This window comes from Strongylocentrotus purpuratus, unplaced genomic scaffold (genome assembly GCF_000002235.5).
Source record: "Strongylocentrotus purpuratus isolate Spur 01 unplaced genomic scaffold, Spur_5.0 spur5_scaffold_12, whole genome shotgun sequence".
NCBI classification, from domain to species: Eukaryota; Metazoa; Echinodermata; class Echinoidea; order Camarodonta; family Strongylocentrotidae; genus Strongylocentrotus; species Strongylocentrotus purpuratus.
Genome location: NW_022145597.1, coordinates 18,173,623 through 18,195,651, shown reverse-complemented (window position 1 = coordinate 18,195,651; position 22,029 = coordinate 18,173,623). Strand labels below are relative to the sequence as shown.

The 22,029-nt window shown below is 36.2% G+C and overlaps 2 protein-coding genes across 2 annotated transcripts; one reads left to right on the top strand and one right to left on the bottom strand.

Annotated features, from left to right (window-relative positions):
- Positions 1-725: 725 nt before the first annotated feature.
- Positions 726-5,593, bottom strand: LOC592260. Its single transcript, XM_011679873.2, has one exon. The coding sequence runs from the start codon at positions 5,463-5,465 to the stop codon at positions 4,122-4,124; it is 1,344 nt and encodes a 447-aa protein (XP_011678175.2). The 5' UTR covers positions 5,466-5,593; the 3' UTR covers positions 726-4,121.
- A 185-nt stretch (positions 5,594-5,778) lies between these two features.
- LOC592281 (propionyl-CoA carboxylase beta chain, mitochondrial) lies at positions 5,779-21,890 on the top strand. Its single transcript, XM_030981985.1, has 16 exons — positions 5,779-5,998; positions 7,927-8,046; positions 8,754-8,822; positions 9,041-9,211; positions 10,097-10,157; positions 10,619-10,668; positions 10,952-10,993; positions 11,975-12,041; positions 12,516-12,636; positions 13,740-13,821; positions 14,514-14,637; positions 15,294-15,401; positions 16,331-16,431; positions 17,477-17,575; positions 18,201-18,300; positions 19,592-21,890. The coding sequence occupies exons 1-16, from the start codon at positions 5,804-5,806 to the stop codon at positions 19,711-19,713; spliced, it is 1,632 nt and encodes a 543-aa protein (XP_030837845.1). The 5' UTR covers positions 5,779-5,803; the 3' UTR covers positions 19,714-21,890.
- Positions 21,891-22,029: the final 139 nt, after the last annotated feature.

The window sequence follows — 22,029 nt, the reverse complement described above, 5'->3', positions numbered from 1 at the left end:
GGGACGAAAGGCTGAAGAGAGAGAGGAAAATGAAGGAAGAGAGGCAGCTAGCTAGAGAATGACAGAAAATCTTGAAGATCCTTATTGAAAATAAATATCAGTTTATCGCATAGCGAGAAAAGTCCGCGGACAAAGGATCCTTTTTAGGCCAAAACAGATCGACGTTCCATCATCGTTAATCTCCCTTTCTTTTTGTTTTTTAATCAGATTGATCTCAAAATAAATTTAGTATTCTTGAAATACAAGACTTGAAGTACATGGCAGGGAAGAACGCAAAGAAAGACCGAAGTCGGACATTCAGCATTTTGAGAAAAATAAGAAATCATTAGCCTACTACAAGTTAAGTCAATTTCATCCTATATAATTATGCAGACTGTCAAGGGCCTATAATGAACGTGGGTAAAACGTATTCCGTTCTTTATTTTCAAGAAATACAAGAACACGTTTTGCCGCGAATTCAGGGAATGCCTAATTAGTAGGTTTATAAATTGAACGAATTTAATCTTTCAATTATTTGTTTAGGAATAGATAGTAGAACGGATTATTTTTCAATAACGGAAATATTTTGAGGTCCGTCTCATCGTGATTTTCCACTGCAAAACGTGCGTATTATTTCCTCATCCCAGTCAACAATGGAAATAAAAAAGAGACACTCACTCGAAATCTCCGCACGCTCAAAACTCTTCAAAATGCAAGAGGATAAACTGCAATAAATGTGTCCAATGTTCATGATGAATATCAGCAGATTTTAATTCATTCAAACTCCAATACAGAGCGACGCAACATCTATAACATACTAGCATGTAGTAGTACAAGTAAATTTGCGAACAATTCTACAAATTAAAGCAATTGTTGAAGTTAAACTGGTCTTTAACCAAGTCATTTTTTGAGAGAGAGACTCGAACAAACGTTAAAATGGTTAACTATACAAAACTTGATAACAACAATAAGACGTATTTTAATACATTTTTTTTCACCGAGGTCACACACAATGGTTATAAGGAATAATGAAATAACAATGTCTAAAGTAAAAATTACACATTTCTATTTCAATTTTGATCGGGAGAGAAAGGTCCGTGAATTTTAGTTGTGTCACAGGATGATCTCTCAAACCCTTGATATAGAAAACGAGGAAGCAGTTTTCTAAATTGTTTTTCTGTATCCCGATAAAAATTTTAATGAAACTTCCATTCAGTCTGTTATTGTATTAGTTAGTAGAGAGAAATGCAACATTTTGTGCAAGAAAGTGTAGACCCGTTTGGTTGAGAATACAGGGTATATTTACGATTCATCAAACAAGTCGTATACTATTATAGTTATAATTTTTAAAAATTACACTCTTTTTTACGAAACATCAATCAATTTATGGTATTAAATTTGAAGTAAGATTCATGATTGCAGGCGAATCAGAAATGTGGTGGCCTTCTTCATAATTTAGCTGAATAGCGCATTAATGTTTCAAGCAAAGAAAACACACAGTATAAAAGAAGAGTTACGAAATTCTGCTATTTGAACATTAACATCACCATACAACAAGGTAAAACACAACAATCTTGAAAGCGGTACACTCTCTCCCTCAACTTTTCCATGTTTCTTACAACTACAATTATTTTACTAAAATGACACCATATATGGGACTTCAAAGTATCAGTGATTGGATTTTGGCACCGTGAATTAAGTTAGCTCTGAATTTGTGAACCAATAATTGAATAGTGGGAACTGGGAAGTCTTGGTTGTTGGCATAAACTTTACAGGAAAGCTGATTAATTGATTTTTAAAAATGTATAACAGCAAAGCTAGAATACGGAAAGCTTCTAGATTAAGACCGTTTTGACATCCGTTTGTAAGACAGAAACTGGCGTTTTCAGTATGCATTGAGATAATAGCCCCTTTTCAATAAGCTTTTATCGAATCCAATCCAAGATTCGAGGGTTTCCTTCTTAATCTTAACCGATAAAAATGTAGGCTAATCCTTTGAGAAGTTCTGCATTGTCATATAACCGATATTTAATATCATATGTAGTACATAATAATGATGATTCTTTTCTTCTTCATCAATTAGGTTTGACAAAATATCGAAGTGAAATAACATTTAATTCAAATTGAATATTTCACAATCACACTGAAAAATGTACTACACCTGTATATATATATGTACAATTGTATGTTCATCATTAGTATTATGGACCTATAACATATGGTCAAGCAGCACTTAATCATGAATAATAATGTTCATATTCACCTACATGTATACCATATGTAGAAACTGTATTTACATATCCCTAGAAGTTCCGTTATATTTTGTTAATGCCCAAAATTGGCGATTTGCCAAAAATAAACAAAATATAAAGATCAAATGAAACAAATGAGTAGATTTGGTGAACCGAAAGTATCTAACAAGCTTTTTCAAAGAGGTGAAGATACATTTTATGATAACTGCGAACCGTATATTACTTTGAATCTTTCGTAAACAAGACACTATTGCAACCAAATGAATAACAAAGTGCTGGCAGTCCATATGTAGTAAGTCCATTGTTACTTCCGCTAGTGAACTAGTGACGTTCTTTACAGGCATCAAAGTCTATCATACAAAGTATGTACAAATTATCCTCTTTTTAAGGGTTGTTATTTACAAAATTCAGTACATTTTCAACCAGTGAGTTTCGACTATATACAAGTTATAAAAATAAGTTAGAATGTACATTACCCGCATTCAGTTGGCTTAGTCAAGTACACTTAATATTTACAATAGTTTACAAAGAGTACAAATATTTTCAGAGAACAATTTTTAAATTAAAAATGCACATATATCCTAGGGAACAAACTTCAACAACAAAAAGTGAAAGGTTAATTTCTCTATCCAATTATAGGTCTAGTGACTTTTTAATGGATTTTACTTAAGGAAAAAGATCAACATAAACTTGTAGAGATGCATAATACAGGTACACTGTACATATAAACATATGGGTATGAATAATAGGCAATTAGATCCCATCAAAAAGTATGAATATATTCTCTCTATAATTAAAAGAACACTTCTTTGTTAATACTCTTCTCATACAGATCAATTGCCTTGACAGGCCTTAAAGAGTTATAGTCTCTTCCCCTTTTTCTCTACCCTTCTCCCAAACTATATTATGGGATGTCAATTTGGAGCAAAGTCTGAATTTTCTTTGGTGTCATAGGGAACCATGTCCAAAAATGAATCAAAGAATGATTAAAGAATGATTAATGTGAATGGTACCAAGATCCAGAAAGAGATGGTTTCTGTCACAGAGGTACTGAAACAGAAGCTGGTGGATGAGAAAGCAGAGAAGTTCTACCTGGAGACCAAGATCAGGGAAGAGGTTTGTCGGGTGATGGCTGAACATCTGCCAAGTCTGTCAAGAAAATACGCAAGAGGGGGAAAAACGATGATGACGCGTCTGATGCCGAGCAAGTTTCCAGCTCTCTTTCAGCAGCTGAGCAGAACAAAATCAGGGATCGCAATGCACAGGTTGTAAAGCAGACTGCTGACCTTGACTCAACTGAACCATACTGAGCTGAACTGAACAAAAAAAATTGCTGATCAAAAGAAATGTATTGCAGAAAATGAGTCAAAGATTAGCAGTCGTGACAAGGAATTTATGTATTGTAAAGACGCACTGCAAAATAAGATCGAGAAGATTGATTGATACTTATTTGGATCCCAGGCTTTCCAGAAACCTACAATTTTGTCTCAGGCTCAAACCTAGATCCCGAATAGACTTGCAATTTACCTTTAATTTGAAGAATTCAATAGATGAACAAAATCTTATAGCCGTGAATAATGAATACCAATTTACTTTGCATAATTTCTGACAAAATCCAGCTTAATGAATGACATACAGTACAGTAGGACCAAGTTAAACATATCAAACACAATATAATGTTAAGCCAACTATTCTGTTTCCCAAATTTAACGTGTAGGCCTATGATGAGGTCTAAAGATTCTATTTTATTAAGTACTAAGATATAACAAATCAGCAGTGAAATTTCTTTAACAAAAGACAAGATTCATTTTTATCACGCACCAAAACAAAGACATCTACAGATGAACAGAAACTGCTGCAGATTACCGATTAACATAACAAAATTGGAGTCTACATATTAGTAACATCAATGTCCAGTTCACTTTCACCATTAACTTCATTCCTGGAAGAATGGCGATACCTTTTCGGCTTTGGGCTAGGACTCTCTGGGACGATGAAAGGGTTCCGACATCCCCTACATTTGCATCTCAGACAGCCTTTCTCAGTCATGAAGCAGGGGCACCTGTTCCCTTTGCAGGTATTGGCTCCTGGTGATTTCCCCCAGGTTCCACACCTGCACCCCTCTATCACTGGTAGAGATCGTCCCATTTTCAGCAGTTTTGCTCTGTGTCCAGAAATCACGACTGATGTTATGACCGATTTCTTCTTCTTTGGTGGTGTGTCCTCTAAAGGCTCTAGGTCCTCTTCAGGCGAACTGGACACTCCATCCCCGTTCACAAGCTTCTCCTTTTCATAATCAAATGTGCTATCCTCGCTTTCTTTTCGATACCTATGCCTCTTCTTTTTCCTCTCACTCCTTGCTTTTCGGTCAGTTGTTCGCTTTGCTTGCTCTTTAATCAGTTTCCTCTCTTTGACTTTGATTTTGTCATGTTTCTTTTTCTTCTTCTTGATTTTGTCCTTTTGCTCATTGCTATGGCGCTTGCGTTTTATTTTGATGCGAGGAGAGCCAGAAGGAGAAAATGATGCACTGTAAATGGAGTGGTCACTACTCGTCATATCAAGGTGATCTGAACTGTCAATGCCGTTGCAAAGTCCATCTAAAAGTAAAGGCGAGTACAACCCATGCGACGGGACTTCCGGGTTCCCGAATAGATGCGGGTTTGGGGAAGCCCCCAAGCCGTCTCTGTCCCGTCGGGGTCGCCCACGGCGTCGTCCTGGTGATTTGGAATTAGCGTCACCAGTTTTCTCGCTATTAACCCTTGCTAAGATGTCCAGAATGTTCAGATTCTTATCCTGGCCGGCGCTGCTGCTTTCATGGACCGCATTGATCGCCATTCCCTCTTCCAGGATAGTCAAAGTGCTGTTCGATTCGCCGTTCGCTCCGATAAAGCTTCGCGCGATGGGTGTGGCTGCTATGTATTCGCATAGTTTCTTGTAGCAAGATAACAGTATTCTGAGTTGTCGCACCTCGGCAAATTTCTCGTAATTTTTACACCAACTGCATGTTGGCTTAAGAAGCATTTTGCCACCTACACAAGTCCGACAAACAAAATGTTGACAATTCGAATCCGTTGGTCCCAAAGGGTCATTTAAGAGTGATCCACAAACGCAACATGACAAAGACTGTCTGAGATAGGGCAATAAGCGATAGAGATCTCCCCAAGATTCACCATTTTCGAAATCTGCTTGCAAAATGTATCTACATGTAGACACATAGAGCGCCGTAGCATTCATATCGACACTTTAAATGAAAAAGTAGGATTTAAAACCCGATTTTGGTGTGTTTCAGCGAGCAAACCCAGATTAAGCCAGGAGAAGCGTCACATACCATAAAATAAAGCCGTAAATCGATGTGTTTACCGGTGCTATTGACGTCACAATTTGAACTTTGACCCACACAACCCTTGGAAAGAAACAATTACAATGTTAATCATAGTACAAATATAATTTGTTATGTACTGCATATTTAATAAATAGCAACATAAATTGTTTTTGAACAATTTTAGGGTTCTAAATTAAATTTATTGTGAGATAATGTAAAATTTCTTCCATGGAACCGGAAGTGAATCAAAATGGCCAGTGCTCACGTTTCAAGAATTTGTTTGGCCGTCAAAAACAGTGTTATACTGTCAAGATGGCCAGCTATATCAAAACGTCACTGCAGTTCTGTATCTGCTATGACAGATGTCATAGGAAGAATAGATGAAAAGAGACAACAAGCTTTGCTTGGAGGCGGAAAACACAGAATAGAGGCCCAACATAAGAGGGTGAGCTGGATATTGTGGTCCCATACATACATTTATGTGCACCCACGTCTTACTCTTAGCTTAGTTTATGATTCATGATTAGGAATAGGCGAACGCGAAGTCGCGAACAGTAACAAATCTCAGAGATGAGTTGATTATGCAAGGCAATTGTCTGACTTGTATCATAGACTCTAAAGTATAATGTATGTTTTGACCGTACGAGCGCTGATCCAAGAATGAGGATCGTTGGCATAAAAAATGATAAACAGGGATATCCTCTTAAATTAAATGCAGACAAATCGCATCCTACAACTTAGACTACAAATACAATTGTACAAGTACAAAGTAAGGATCGTCTGCATTTTTGCGGACTTTTTTTTCTTCTTTGGTGCTCTGCGGGTGTAGGGTTTCCGATCTGCGTGCTGGCGATGCAAAAAACGGATTCTGTGTAATAAAAATACCCCTAGTAGGGTGTCTGATCGCGCACCCGATGTTGTGTGCTAAAATTCTTCCCATAGAGATTACACGCACCCCTATGCAGTCTACGTGCATTGCGCGACCATGCAAAAAAAGTCAATTTTTTTTTTTCAATTCGAGATTCAAACCTTTATCTGTTGTGATCCTGAAGGTGATAATCAATAAATGAGGTGTCATATGAAAGAGCAGGTAAATTCCAATATTTCTAAAGGGGCGTAGCCCCCGAAATTCTAAAAATATCTTGGTCAAAACAGCAATTGAAACATTGTGTCCTGGCTAACTCTGAGGTTTGTCACTTTTGAGATATGACGCCCCAATCGATAAGTAGTCCCAGTCCTAAGGAACAATTCTATGTGCTTATATTTTCGCTAGCCCCCAGGGATCACAACTGATAACAGTTTAAAAATACCCTTCTCGCTATTTGGTGGATCAGCTAATTAGGGGGCGTGCGCTCCGCTCAGTCCAAACCATGGTTACATCGCGCAACATCTCCGCGCACGAACGAAACCCCAAATTCAAGTATGGGTGGCCATTCGCGGCATAGAACCCGGAAGTGAATACACGTTATAGTCAATGGCAATATCGCGGAGACATCTCCGCGATATTGCCATTGACTATAACGTGCATTCACTTCCGGGTTTATTGTGCGACGAACGCCAACCATACTAGTCAATGGCACATGTCGCGGAGACAGCGTAGCTCAAGCTGCAAGTCGCGGATTGGCTTAGCAGCATGCGTACGATATGCATACGCTTGCATATCGCGCGATACAGCTGTTTGACTAAATTTAGCAAAACAACATCACTCTGCGTAGACGTCTTTTTCGTCGATTTTGACCAAAATGATATGAATATACCAGCGTTTTGGAGGGGCTGTAACTTTTGATAGAAACATCGGTGAGACTTGAAATTTGAAATGTATTATTCTGATAACATCTTTTATTCAAATATCAAACAAAAATGGTGAAAAACGATCCCAAATTGAAAATTGAAAAATCGTTCAGACACCCTACCCCTAGTTCATCGTCGACTTGTATGAGTTGTCCGTTTTCCAGAGGATTTATCGATCGTAACGCAAAAGTCTCTGTGCAAAGTGAATATGAAATGCCTTAAGGAGCACCATCATGGAATCTGTTTTTTGGCATCGCCAACTTGCGGGTTGGAAATATGAATCGTCCACAAAAATACCAACGGTCCTTAGTTTTTTGGACGCATTTGAGCTGTCTGTGTTTACGAAGACGATCTTTGTTTATGCGGACGATCCTTATTCCCGGACCAGCGCCCCTACTGAATGGCACTATTAATTGTTTTGCTCTAGTCTAACTCTAACATATTCGTAGCAGAATGATAATTGTTGAAGTAAAATTGTAATTCATTCCAATTTTAGGAGTCATAATTTAATTCAGACACTTTGAAAAGTCTAGTCCTCTGTGAGAAAGTAAACTTCAAGTACATGTACATTATCTTTATCAGGGGAAGTTGACTGCAAGAGAGAGGGTCAATCTGCTGCTAGATCCAGGCTCTTTCATCGAGTATGACATGTTTGCAGAGCACAGGTGCTCCGACTTTGGCATGGATGCTGATGACAAGAAAGTAGGTGGATAGAAATGGTTATAGTTAAATCTTAAAAGACCATCAATACTACTGGGCCAGAAGGGATTAGACCACACAGCGAGGTCACTGACAGGTGGCTATCTCATTAACTCAGCTCACAACTAACATAAGAAAAGAGGATCATGGGGGACCAACAGGCACCGATTGGGAAGTTTTCTATATAGAGGGAGCAAGTAGCTACAAGTAGGACAGTGGGGCTGTAAGGGTCTGTTGTGCTTGATAACAACAGCAATACAAATAATAATGAATTAATGATGATTAATTAATTAATTAATTTATGACCCATTTTGCACTCTGTTTAAGTCGCGAACTGTCAATTGAATTTATATTTTTTGAAGACGACCGAGAGATCTACAGGATTACCTCACTCGTGTTCATCAGATGATGATGATGATATTATTTTAATAATGATGAAATATGATATGATATTAATAATGATAATGATGATAATAATAGTAATGATATTAATGATGATAATTATAATGATAATGATGATGATAATTATAATGATAATGATGATGATAATGATATGATGATCAGGATCATCATCACCTTTTCTTGGTGAATGTATTTGGTCCAAATCAATGTTCATTTTTCTTCAAGTAGTTTTGAAGTGCAAAAGAGGACAAATTAGGTTGATGCAGGTGTATTATACATATAAACTTGTTTCTAATACTTCATTTTAGTTTCCAGGCGATGGTGTAGTAACAGGACATGGTCTCATCAATGGAAGAATCACATACATTTTCAGTCAGGTAAATATAAAAATTGCATGTACAAGTATTTTAGACTTTTCATAAATTCCACATCAAGAACATGTAAGCTCCTTGATAATAGAAAAATATGAATGATTTGAATCAACATTTTATGCCTTTCAAAATAACTTTTACAAAATAATTTCAAAGATTTAAATAATTGTTAAGTTCAACTTAGGATCTTTGTAAAACACCATGGTGGTTTCTCTCCCATCCAGGATTTCACTGTCCACGGAGGGTCACTTTCCAGCGCCCATGCCCAGAAGATTTGTAAGGTGATGGACCAAGCCATGCAGGTGGGAGCACCGGTCATTGGTCTCAACGACTCGGGCGGGGCCCGCATCCAAGAAGGCGTGGAGTCCCTGGCTGGTTATGCTGATATATTCCAGGTAATTGGTCTGCTCCTGGAGACGGTTTCTCGAAACCGTCGTAAGTCCAACTTCTTGGACATCCCATTAAGACGTGTATGTATGGGATGTCCATGAACTTAGATTCATGACGGTTTCGAGAAACTGGCCCCAGGTGTCTTCTGACATTCATACTCCAGAGGAAGTGTTGCTATCAGGTTTCCTTCACCAAAATATACACGGTTAACAACTGAATTATTCATACCCCTACCAAGTTTTGTAAGTTTTTGAAGTATGTGGAAAATTGAATTATCCGGACTTATTTTTCTTGAAGATGTCACCTATTAAAGCTTACATCTACAAGTATTCATCAAAAACCCTAATTCAACCAGTCCACCTTTCATTCTCGACTTACAAAGAACACAACAGACATCAAATTTCCCAGGGGGGTGACTAATGTAGTTGATAATTGTATGTGTTTATCTTTGTTTTGGGGGATGATATGAATTTTAGCAGTATGTTATCAAAACTATTTGATTGTTCAATTGTGTTTTTAAAATATTTTAAAAGAAGAAGATGTCTTAATAGACATTGAACCCTAGACCTTCTAGTATCTGTATCAAGTCTCTTACCATGGAACTATCCTTGCTTTTTGTTCAGCCTGTTGACAACTTATTGACATTTCCTTTTCCTTGTTTTCTTTTCTCAACAATACAGTGTATACTTTTTAAGGGGTTGACGTTCATAAGGCTAATTGGCCTTTTTGTTAACCCCACATTCCCATAAAATTTTGTTTGCTCCTTCCCTTTGTATTTTTCTTGTAATCGATCTTTTATCTGTATATCACGTTTGTATGTTTAATGTTTTTTATGGAGAATGAAATAAATGAAATGACATTTATATTGTATTTTATCTTACTTTCTGCAGAGAAATGTGATGGCTTCTGGTGTTATACCCCAAATATCCCTCATTATGGGACCATGTGCAGGTATGTTTTAAAAAAAAATATATATATTTAGGCCTCCACAGGCAACTTTATTAGATAAAGTCAAAACAACAATGAAGCAATCGTAAATTTACATATGTTTGACTCACTCGGTAATACAAGGTGGTGTGTCATTTTTTTTTATACACATTAAAATTATACTGACTGCCACTTAATATCAAATTTTCTGTACATACCCGATAAATTTTAAATATATCTTTCGTTTTTACAAATAAAAATTGTACTAACTGCCACTTAATATCAAATTTTCCGTACATACCAGATAAGTTATAAATAAATCTTTTCTTTTACAAGGTCACTGATGGGAAAAGTAGAATTACACATCCATCTTCCCTTCTCTCATTTAAAAAAAAAAACTCTACTTCATTTTGTCCTTCTTTTTTCTGTTTCTATTTTGTATAGTTTGCTTTTTTAATTATAATTGATCCGTTCTTCTTTCCCAGGTGGTGCAGTTTATTCTCCTGCCCTAACAGATTTTACATTCATGGTCAAGGTAAGACAAAAATATTCTTGTTCGAAAAGAAAAAAATATTTGTACTCCGAAACTTTTAACAAATGAAATTGTTCTCTTACATTTCAACAACTCTACTCGTGTTCACATTGAAAAATATTTCTGCTTCATAAAGATTCAAGATCAAGATTTATTCACCAATTACTCCTCTTTTCCAGTCGCTAAAAATTTCAGCCTTAAGCCTTAAAATTGTGTGATGGTGAGAAGATATTATGTGTGGGTGAACGTTATTTTTAATTGTCTCTCTTTATTTGTATTTCAACAGGATACATCATATTTATTCATAACCGGACCAGATGTAGTGAAGGTGAGAAGTGCTATCTTATTCCTCCTGCTCATTTCCGCCTTCCTCAAAGGCTCAAACTAAATATAAATCAAATGATTTACGTTCAGAAAATATTGAGATCCCTCCTTGTTAAGAATCATGCAACAATGTTTGCACCAACTTGAAAGAAATATATGGAATCCTAAATAATTTACTACAAATTTACATATTGGAAATCAGTGTCATCACAATGGTGTCCCCGGAATGTATTTCGTCCTATTGTATTATTTCGATTATGTTTCTTTTTGATAGTAGATACTGCATCTATTATTACTTTAAAGGTACTATGTCCGATTTGCAGGCCCAAAAAATGAAAAGGTTAAATTCCAACGGCATTTGAAAGATAATACTAATTAAGAACTTCCCTAAAAAAAGTGGGGCTTTAAAATATCTTTAAGTGGGAAAAAAACGACTATTAGTAGTTGAAACGACTGAAGAGGTATAGAGCCATTAAGTAATAGTCTGATTTTCAGACCATTGTACCGAATGGTCGTACGTTTTATGCTGCACAAAGATTCAATTAGTTTAATTTTGGCCATTACAAGAAGTGGGGTATTGATGTAGACATATGCTCATGTACCCTTTACAGCTTATTTTATGTAAACTATGTTATTACCAAAGAAGAAAAAAAGCCAGTCAGTCACTCATTAGTGTCTGACAGTGAAGTCTAGCAAATAAACGATTTCCTTGCATAATTTGAATATTAGGACACTGCAAACATTTAAATTACACAGATAGTGCATTCATGACATATTCTTAATTCCTGAAAAGTTCTACAGAATTTGATGTTGGCTGCAAAAGGGACATAGTATCTTTAAAATGCATCTTACTACCGTAGATGATTGAAAATAGTAATTCATAAATCTCTGCTTGATATTTGTGTTCATTGATGAAGCTCAGTTCATGTAGTTAAACAGATGATTTGCAGACTCTTGACTACTTTTTGTTGTTTCATGTTTGTAGAGTGTCACACAAGAAGAAGTAACCTACGAAGAGTTAGGTGGGGCTAAAACACATACAACAATCTCAGGTTAGTTCCACATACCACTTTGGTAATAGGGTGTGTGATAACAATGTCTTTTCTCTTTTCTGATGTGTTTAATATGCTGTTTGCTGTGGCATGAATTCATTGAATATGCCATTTTTGTAACCAAATTTAATTCATAAGTCTTTGTGAAGTGCCTCAATACAAATTATTTCATTCACCTGATAAGAATAATAGTATTTTAATAGTCAGAATGCAAACTGTATATATATTAAGTGTTGCTAGGTAGGTCAAGCCTATTTGGGTGAGGTGTGATGGCTCATTGGTAGAGCAGTGGTCTCGTAACCAGGAAGTCCCGGATTAGAAACTAATTTGTGCACATTACCAAGTCCCTCAAAGAGGACTTACAGCCATCAGTCCCCTTGTTTCTTACTTAGAAGCAAAAACATGTTTTCTTACCAGTCAGGTAAAACACACAAACCAACCAACCAACCAACATGTGAAACCTTTGAATTTCAGGTGTAGCTCATGGTGCCTTTGAGAATGACATAGATTCCCTGTCTAAGATGAGACAACTCTTCAGCTACCTACCCCTCAGCAACAGGGATAGTGCGCCCATCATTCAGTGTGAAGATCCAAGGTGGGTCAGGATTTGATTTTCCTTTTTAATTTTCCATGCTTTGTTTAAAGTGACTTGGGTATCTTTGCCTCAGATTCTAAACAAAATCCTGGGTTTAGCTCATGCTTCAATCATAATGATAAACCTTTATGTCAGTCAGGAATGCCATGACTTTTACAAGCAATTTGCATGTTTGATTATCAAGATATTAACGATTGGAATTTCCAAAAACGTTTTCCCCAATGGTTTTTATAACACTACAGTCTACTGGGGAAAATGAGTTTGATAAACCCGGTCACCCAAAGATTTTGTACATATTTTTGATGCACTTTATGATCATTTTGAAGCACAATTTTTAGGGCATCAATATTACACCATATCACAGGCACTGATAACACGTAGAGCCATGCATCTAGATTTCTAAAACTGAAAACATTGTTACACCATGCCTTTAGTTAAATGTGAGTGCCATTTGGATATGATTATTTACATTTGGGGACCGACCTTTAACGTCACCCATCTGAAAGACATGACTCTGTCTTAAACCGGGCTTCGCTGAGTCAATTGGTAGGCGAAGACAGAGAGCTGACCGTACCAAGGACATTAGACCAACTTGTTTCAGTTTTGCATATAGTTTATAGTCCACACTTTACTGAAAAATTTGACCCAATGCTGTGTTTTAAAGTTGATTATATCACTGGAAAATTTTAGACCAAAGATTAAGTTTTCCAATTGTTAATCATTATTTGGTCCTTGCTTTTGGTTCAACTGAAGAAGTAGCCTCATTAGCATTGGTATGTGGGCAAATGTGTCCTCTTCATATTTATGTTATTACAGAATAAGTTCCCCGGCAGGTTTGCTTCTTACCCTACATGATTGTATTCTGGTAAATGTTACATGTTTAGGTCATGAATTCAGTTCAGTTTTTGAATTTTCAATTCATTTTCAATATTTCAAATCTTTCCCATTCAATTTAGATGTTATAACTATTTCTTTTGTTATTATTTTTTCACCAATGTCAACAAAACATACCGGTTTATTAATATAAACAAATAGAAATATGCTGTAAGTAACAAATATTAATATGTTTCTTTCTTATTTTTTTTATTCATTTCTCTTGACAGGGATCGTCTAGTACCAATCTTAGATAACATAGTACCTCTAGAATCCAACAAGCCGTACAGTATGAAAGATGTCATCTTTGCAGTAAGTTTTGGGGAAATCCCCTATTTTAATCAAATATTTTGGTAATGTCTCTCTGCAATGATTCATAGTTCAGGGCCCCGTCTAACAAAGAGTTACGATTGATCCAAATCAATCGTAAATACTCCAATCAATCGCAAGTTGGCAGTCTCCTATCTCTTATGTACATAGTTGCGATCGATATCAACTCTTAAAAGACAGGGCCCAGAACTTCCTCCGTAGGGATTTCTAAATTGAAATTGCCAATTCAAAATTTCAGTCGTTGTTGAGCTAAATGAAAGATATAGTACAGTGACCATCAGCTTTAAATACTTGCCCCATTTATGCATATCTATGTATGTACTTTTAGTTAATATGTGCTTCTCGGCAGTTTGTATCGTAATGTTACTATGAAGAAAAACAAAAAACAAACACATAGAAACAGCAAGTGAATGAGCTCTGTAAAGCCCCAAAAGAGGTCTGGTAAGACACAATTGAAATACATCAGTATCAATGTGATGAAATCTCTCTTGGACTCTAAAAAATCCACAAAGGGCTACAGTACGCCAGAATTTTCTTTACTCTGCTATTGTTATTCGCTTGTTCAGACAGCACTGTGGTATAGAAAAACTATTATTGAATTTGACTAATCCCTAATCCTTAATAACTTATGGATAATTTCATCGCAACACTTGTAATTTTCTTGAAATCTGCAGACGGTGGACAACCGACAGTTCTTTGAGATTATGCCAGCCTATGCCAAGAACATCCTGGTCGGCTTTGCCAGGATGAATGGACGAACGGTGGGCATCGTGGCTAATGAGCCCAAGGTCGCATCAGGTCAGTTTACCGTATTTCATGTGATTGTTGTTGTTGTGTAGTGGTTATTATTTTACCTGACTTGTTTGTAAGCTTGTAAGTAAGCAACCAGAGAACCGACGGCTTTAGGTCCTCTCTGAGAGACTTGGTAATGAGGATTAATGCCTTACCAAAGGGCACTAGCGCATCACCTTGGTTTTGAACCCGGGTCGCCGCACCACGAGACAACTGCTCTACTAACTGAGCTATCGCACCTCCCGTCGTTGAATGTATACAGTTAACTGTTCTGTTCCAAATTGAGCTGGATCATAGTTTTGATGAAGTTCAAATTCTTGTGATTTAGTCATTCATCCCAGTTCTATTTGAAATTCAGGTCAGGAACAATCGCTTAAATTCGCTGGGCAAGAGAATCCTGGATCTGCCACTGTTAATTATTATATTTTTTTTGGCAATGGCACTTCTTTGGAATATTTGTATTCAAACATAGGTCATCATGAAACAGAATCTGTGTAATAATTTCTTGTAGAAATGGTGAGCAACTAAAGGTTAGTTCTTTGTGTGCTAAGCTAAGAATATAAGAATACACAAATGGCAAATAATAAATAAATGAATTAAGAGGTCAGTCAGTCGATCAATCAGGTCCATTAGCAAGCATATATTCCACTGTTTTCTTGCAGGTTGCCTGGACATCAATTCATCGGTGAAAGGAGCCCGCTTTGTGAGGTTCTGCGACGCCTTCAACATCCCCCTGATAACGTTTGTGGATGTCCCAGGATTCCTACCAGGTAAGTACAAGATTAACTCCTCTTCCCGTGCATAGAATATTAGCTGATATTGTGACATGCAGATCATTTTCTCGGATGGCAGGGACACAGATATCTTGCAAGTTGTTTTTGCAAAAAATTAACACAGGCTTCTTTTTTTCATGTTTACTTAGGTATTGCCTGCTCATTTTCGTGAGAAATAGCAGCTATTCATGAACTTTGCATAACTTAAACGCATACAGTGTGTCCCAGAAAAAACGAGACCGAGAATTATCAATGTTTATCATAGCTAAATCAAAATTATAATTAATAAATGACATATATTTGTAAAGCTTAGATCCTCCTCTTTCATTTGATGCAACTCATCTGATGCATATTTCATGCATGAGTGAATAAAAACAATTTGAAGAGAGGGTACCAAAAAGTCATTTGGCGGGCAGTATCAGAATTTCAAAGAGAAATTTCTAGAAAGTTCATTATAAAGGAAAATTGAGCCAGGAATAACAAAGTTCTGTTTGTTTCAAGTAATGCTTGCATTTCCATAATTCTAGTAAACGAATTCGTTTTTACTGGCTGCCTGCTGTAGCAACAGAGTTGACAAAAGACTTAATTCCGTTTCGTTGACGATCAGCCGTGCACAAAGAAGACGAATGACCTGATGCATGGCTGATCGTCAACGGAACAGAGTTAAGTCTTAAAGCCCCACTGTCCTACTTGTAGCTACTTGCTCCCTCTTTATAGAAAACTTCCCTCATCGGTGCCTGTTGGTCCCCCATGATTCTCTTTTTCTTATGTTAGTTGAGAGCTGAGTTAATGAGATAGCCACCTGTCAGTGACCTCGCTGTGTGGTCTAATCCCTTCTGGCCCAGTAGTATTGACGGTCTTTAAGTCAGTGGTCATCGACAAGATTATTATATTGTTTGCATATATTGATGTCTTCCCCCTAACAGGAACTAGCCAGGAGTATGGTGGTATCATCAGACACGGTGCTAAGCTTCTCTATGCCTATGCTGAAGCAACTGTACCTAAAATTACTGTTATCACTAGAAAGGTGAGAACCAACTACAAACTCCTGTCTTCCTTCATATGTTCAAGGGCTTCTCTTTTGTTTGTTTTGGGCTATCTTTGTCATTTTGGAACTAGCCTAGAGTATTGGGTATGATCAGAAATGATATTAAGCTACTCTGTGCATATGCAGAGGCAACTGTACCTAAGATTACTGTTATCACGAGAAAGGTGAGAACCAACTGCGAATTCAGATTTCCTTCCGTCATACATGTACAAGGACTTCACCTGTCCATTTTCCAGAAGTGGGTTGTCTTGGCTGTTTTGGAACTAGCCTAGGGTATGAAGTATGATCAGAAATGATGCTAAGCTGCTCTGTGCATATGCAGAGGCATCATTTATGATCACACCAAATACCCTTGCCTAGTTCCAAAACAGCCAAGACAACCCCATCCCTTGAAAATTGAAAGGTAAAGTCCTTGTACATGTCTGAAGGAAGTCAGCTGCTCTGTGCATATGCAGAGGCCACTGTACCTAAAATCACTGTTATTACAAGGCAGGTATGAACTAACGCAGTACTACAATGGTTTCTTTGGATAATATTCCCAGGTTAATATAAAATATCAAGTCATACTTTAGTATGCTTCAACCAGCATCAGGTCTGTACAAGCTTTTTTTTTCTTCAATTCAATTCAAATGAGGTTTTATTCAAGACTTGTCAAAAAGTCCAAAGACTAAAAATGCAAATTTACATCAAACATACAATCATTTCTTGAATATGATTCTAAATCTATATTTAGATGAATCGCTGATTCCTTAGCCAGTCTTCGTTTGTTTCAGAGCAAAAACCCTGGTGAAACCTACAATGAAACTCAGTAAAGTTTGAGTGAGCTCTAAAAGCATGGTTTTCATCCTTTTTTACTTTTTTATATATCACCTCAATTTCCTTCTGAACTTGGCTGTTTTCATGTAAGAACATGCTGATAAGAAGGTAGTCAAGAATTTTTTGTTAACGGCGGGTCAAAAATCAGGTACGGTCAATACAACTTCCTTTTTATACAACACTTGTTGTTTATTCTTTTTGTTTAAAGGCGTATGGTGGTGCATATGACGTGATGAGCTCCAAACATTTACGAGGGGACATCAACTACGCCTGGCCTACTGCTGAAGTAGCAGTTATGGGAGCGGCAGTAAGTAGAGAAATTACTAAATAGTAGATGTTGTAAAGTTTCTGTTTTGATTTGCTTTTGATTTGCTTTTGATTTATTTGTTTCTAAATCATCTTTTAAATTATACATTTTTATACATGCTAAATGCCTGGTAAACATGAATTGATATACAGTGCATATGTACAACAATTGTTGTTTATACTTTTAGTGCCATCTGATTGAATAGACCCTCCCCATTCTTTCAAAATAAAATTCATGCAGATACTGGGTTTATCATGAAATAAAAATTTTGATGGATATTTTCAAAGCGTATCCTTTTTGTCTTTGATATGCCCAGTAGGGCTGCAACTTATTGATTGATTGATTGAGTTACTTATTTTTTTCTAATATTTACTAGTAAAGAATGGGAGAAAAAAAGGAAGGGAAAAGGTACTGGTTTTCTCTGTATATTAATAATAACACCTGTTCATGAGACGCAGTTTTGCCAAGTTAATCATACCAAGTCATATACAATAATAGTTGAATTTTCCTTATAAAATTCAACAAGTAACATCTGAAATATTACAAATATGTTGAGGCAGTTTATTCCATAGATGATGCTGGCATGTGTGATTGACCAATGTGTCCTCTTTTAATCTCCTTCCAGGGCGCCGTGAAGATCATCTTCCGTGACGGCCAAGAGGCAGCTGAGAGAGAGAAGGAATACGTCGATAAATTTGCTAATCCTTTCCCTGCAGCAACAAGAGGTAGGTTCCTAACCATTGGGAAAAATGGACCCTAGTTGATAAATGAATCACTGATTCAATACCCTTCTCACATACAGATTCTTAATTTCTTTAGGGGATGTTATATAGAATATTAGATTATTTAACCATTTTTATTTGTGTTTCTATTTGCAAACGGATATATCCAAAAGTTTACACTGTATAATTATATAAACTTTCCTGTATCAGGAAGGAAAAAAAAGGCTCTCTCTAGGAAAAAAACAAATATACCCCGCTGATTATTATCTTAAAGGTAATACAGAGTTTTGGGAAATTTTGAAAATTGGGTGGAAAGTGATTCTTTACAATTTTGATATATTTGGATGCCTCTGTGGAGGTATTACAAGCATTAGAAAATTAAGCCCCTAAAACACTTCTGCTTTCAAGAAAAATTGAATATAAAAATTTACCGGTGCTCCCGGTATATTTGTACAAATTTTAAATATCGCCTACGGCTGTACAATGGTAGCTGCGACCGTTAAAATCTTAGAATATGTAGTTGTGATATATAATTTCCAAACGGGAATAGCTAACTGGTCGATTTTAGTTTAGAAACATTATTTTATAGCTTAATTAATATCTTGATCTTGAGAGGGAGCTATAAAACATAAAGAGTTTATTGTTTACAATTTCATAACTTTAGACTCGATTTCAACCATGACAACGATCACTGAATATTGTAGGATCGCTTATGCTTCTAATATGTTCATTTGAACCAAATTCATGAACCCATACCAAAACTATGTATTACCTTCAAGTTTAATTTAAATAGAAATATCACTTGTCAATAAAGACTGCATTTCTTATTTCACTTGAAAATCCTTTCTCATTGAAACCTGTACTTAACGACCATCCGCCTATAAAATCTGACTTTTTGTCTTCCTTGAGAGGTCTTAAAGGAAAAGGCCAGTTTTGGAAACGCCCACCGCTCAAAAAATGAAATGGAAGCTCTTAATACCAATCATGTGAAAGAATGTTTTGACTAATACAAGATAATTGATATATTTGGTAAATTATTATATCTATCTGGACTGAATAGATATAGGGTAGTCCCATATACATCTTTCTGTATATAGTGCTTGTAACTTTACCAAGACTGGGCCAAATTTCTTATCATTTTGATGATTCCAGAACCTTGCAGTACACAACAATACTTTTCTGATCGATTCCACTACGTTTCTTTCACAATGCAATCACATGACCAGAACTGGTCTATACCCTTAATATACAGGTGTCACTCATTTCACTTTATTTTGTTCTTTCTCAATCACAGGATTTGTTGATGACATCATTTCTCCCAACGTGACCCGGAAGCGAATCTGTCGCGACCTCGACCTCCTGGCCGGCAAGCAGCAGAGCAATCCCCCCAAGAAACATGCCAACATGCCCCTCTGATCAGCAAAGAGGATTTGATAGGGAAAAAAATGGAACTGAAATACAAGGGCAAGTCCAGGTTATGCGATCTATCTATGACCCATATATTACCAAGTATTGTGGAGTCCTGAACATGAATTAATATCAGATATATGTCTGTATTCTTTGTATTTGGTTTGATTCAAGCTCTCGTAGGGCTATTAACTTCTTGAATACAGTGATCAGATATACCTACGTCTTAGATGTGACCAGTAAAGGATGGGACAAAATAGCTTGGATTTGCCCTAACATCCGTGGGATTTCAGTGGAAAATAATGGTGAATGGTATCGTTTAGCAATAAAGGAGATATTAATCATAAAAACAGTGGTGTCTAAATTTTAGGAGGTTGATTATCATGATATGAACAGTATCAGTGATATTTCAGCTGAAAATGTGATTTTGTGCAGTCCAGTTACGACAAACTAGATATAAAAAAACAGATGACTATGTATTGCTGCAGTATGTGAAATACAGGAGATAAATTATTTGGGAAGGAGTGAAATCGGGTCAATGATGAGCTAACATCATTTATACGCATCTCATCAATCCTACCCGATACTCATACTTAGTTGATCTGACCCATGCTCCAGCTAGTTGCTCCTGGTTTAAGTTCCTCCAGGATACAAGGTTATGTTTAAGGTTGCGATTGGGCTTTAGGTTTTGTTTACAGTTATCGGAATGTATGTATAGTTTTAGGTCCATTTTTGAAGGTAGGGAGTTGGTTAGTGTAGGAAGTCGGCTTGGAAACAATTTTCGCCGGAGCATGAGTCATAGAACCCAAATCGATTTTGTCAACATATCAAAATTAATATTTACCAATTGGACAAATCTTTCAAGGCTTCAGTCAAATATAACCATGCATTTTTCATCATTGTGTGAATAGAGCGATATTCAGTGCCCCAATCGCAATGGTGTTTGAATTGGGGATACTGTTTTTTTAAATTTGAGAAATGAACATTTTGATAATGTAATTTGGGTCAAATTGTATGAATTGATACATATTTTGACTATGCAAGCCGAATGTAATCTAAGACTATTTTTATGTATTCAACTTTCTCCTTGTCTTTTGTGCGAAATAATTAGAAAGAGAAAGATATTCAGATATATATATATACATACACAGACAGAAATCGAAAAAGAATATGCTTTGCATATGAAAAAGTCATCATTATGGCAAGTACTCAGAAAAAATATTGTAGACCTATTGAGGTTTTATTTTGCTGAACAGTCAGAAAATGCTACAAATTTATATTAATGACGAGTGTAATGTGCTAGGTAATCCAAAATGTCAACCTTGAGACTACTGAATCCTCTCATCTCCCCTCGCTAGGCTTACATGTATAATAGGAACCACCCAGTTCTTTTTGCATTGCGATAAGTGAAGAGAGACAATGAATCACTGACGTTAAATTTGAAACACAAAAGTATGTTTGACATTGTATTGTAAGATTGGCTGAAAAAAAATTCCATTTTGATATGTGCATTTGGCGATAAAATTGGTGCCCTAAAACTGAAAACGATTGTTAAGAAGTTACACTTATAAGTCAGAAAGCTCAAATTTAGTAAGTTTATCAAAATGACAAATTTTGACATTTCATGTTACATGTATTCAGTCTTTGGAAAAGAGAATCACCATTACCTCAATACATGTACAATGCTTCTTGGATTCTAAGAAAGGAAATGTATCACTTGAGCTTTTAGTATCTTGCATTGGACTGAAAATAATGAGGTTATAATGATATTAATTTCTAGCTTAAATTCATGATAAAGATATGTCATTGCAGGTTTCGGTGAAGGATTACTGTAAATGTATACTTTAGGCTAGTGGAATTATCTATGTGAACTTCTATGTACTAAATCTAATGTGCAGCCACCAACGTTCATCTTGTATGCTACCCATGTTCATATGTAATAGAAAATCGCCTCCATGCATTATGATACTCAGTGTCATTTGGGGGAAATGGTCTCTCTTTAAAAAATACATATTAGGGGCATTGGTATTGTTTATTCTATAATAGATATTCTCTTCACCGATTCCTTTCAGTGATAATATAATACTAATAGATCAAGGCAAAAATGTGGAATATATCCTATGTCAAGCTACAAACTTGTTCAGAGATTTCTATGTGGGAATAAATTATTTTATGATAAACATCAAGATGGATTAAGCCTGTGTTCCTTATATCTGTATAATTTTATAGCAGTGAAGTACCTCAGTCTGCAGGCACAGACTATTTTGACAGTTAAGCACAATTGGCCATTTTTGTAAGGTAATAATATAGTATTAATGACTGCTT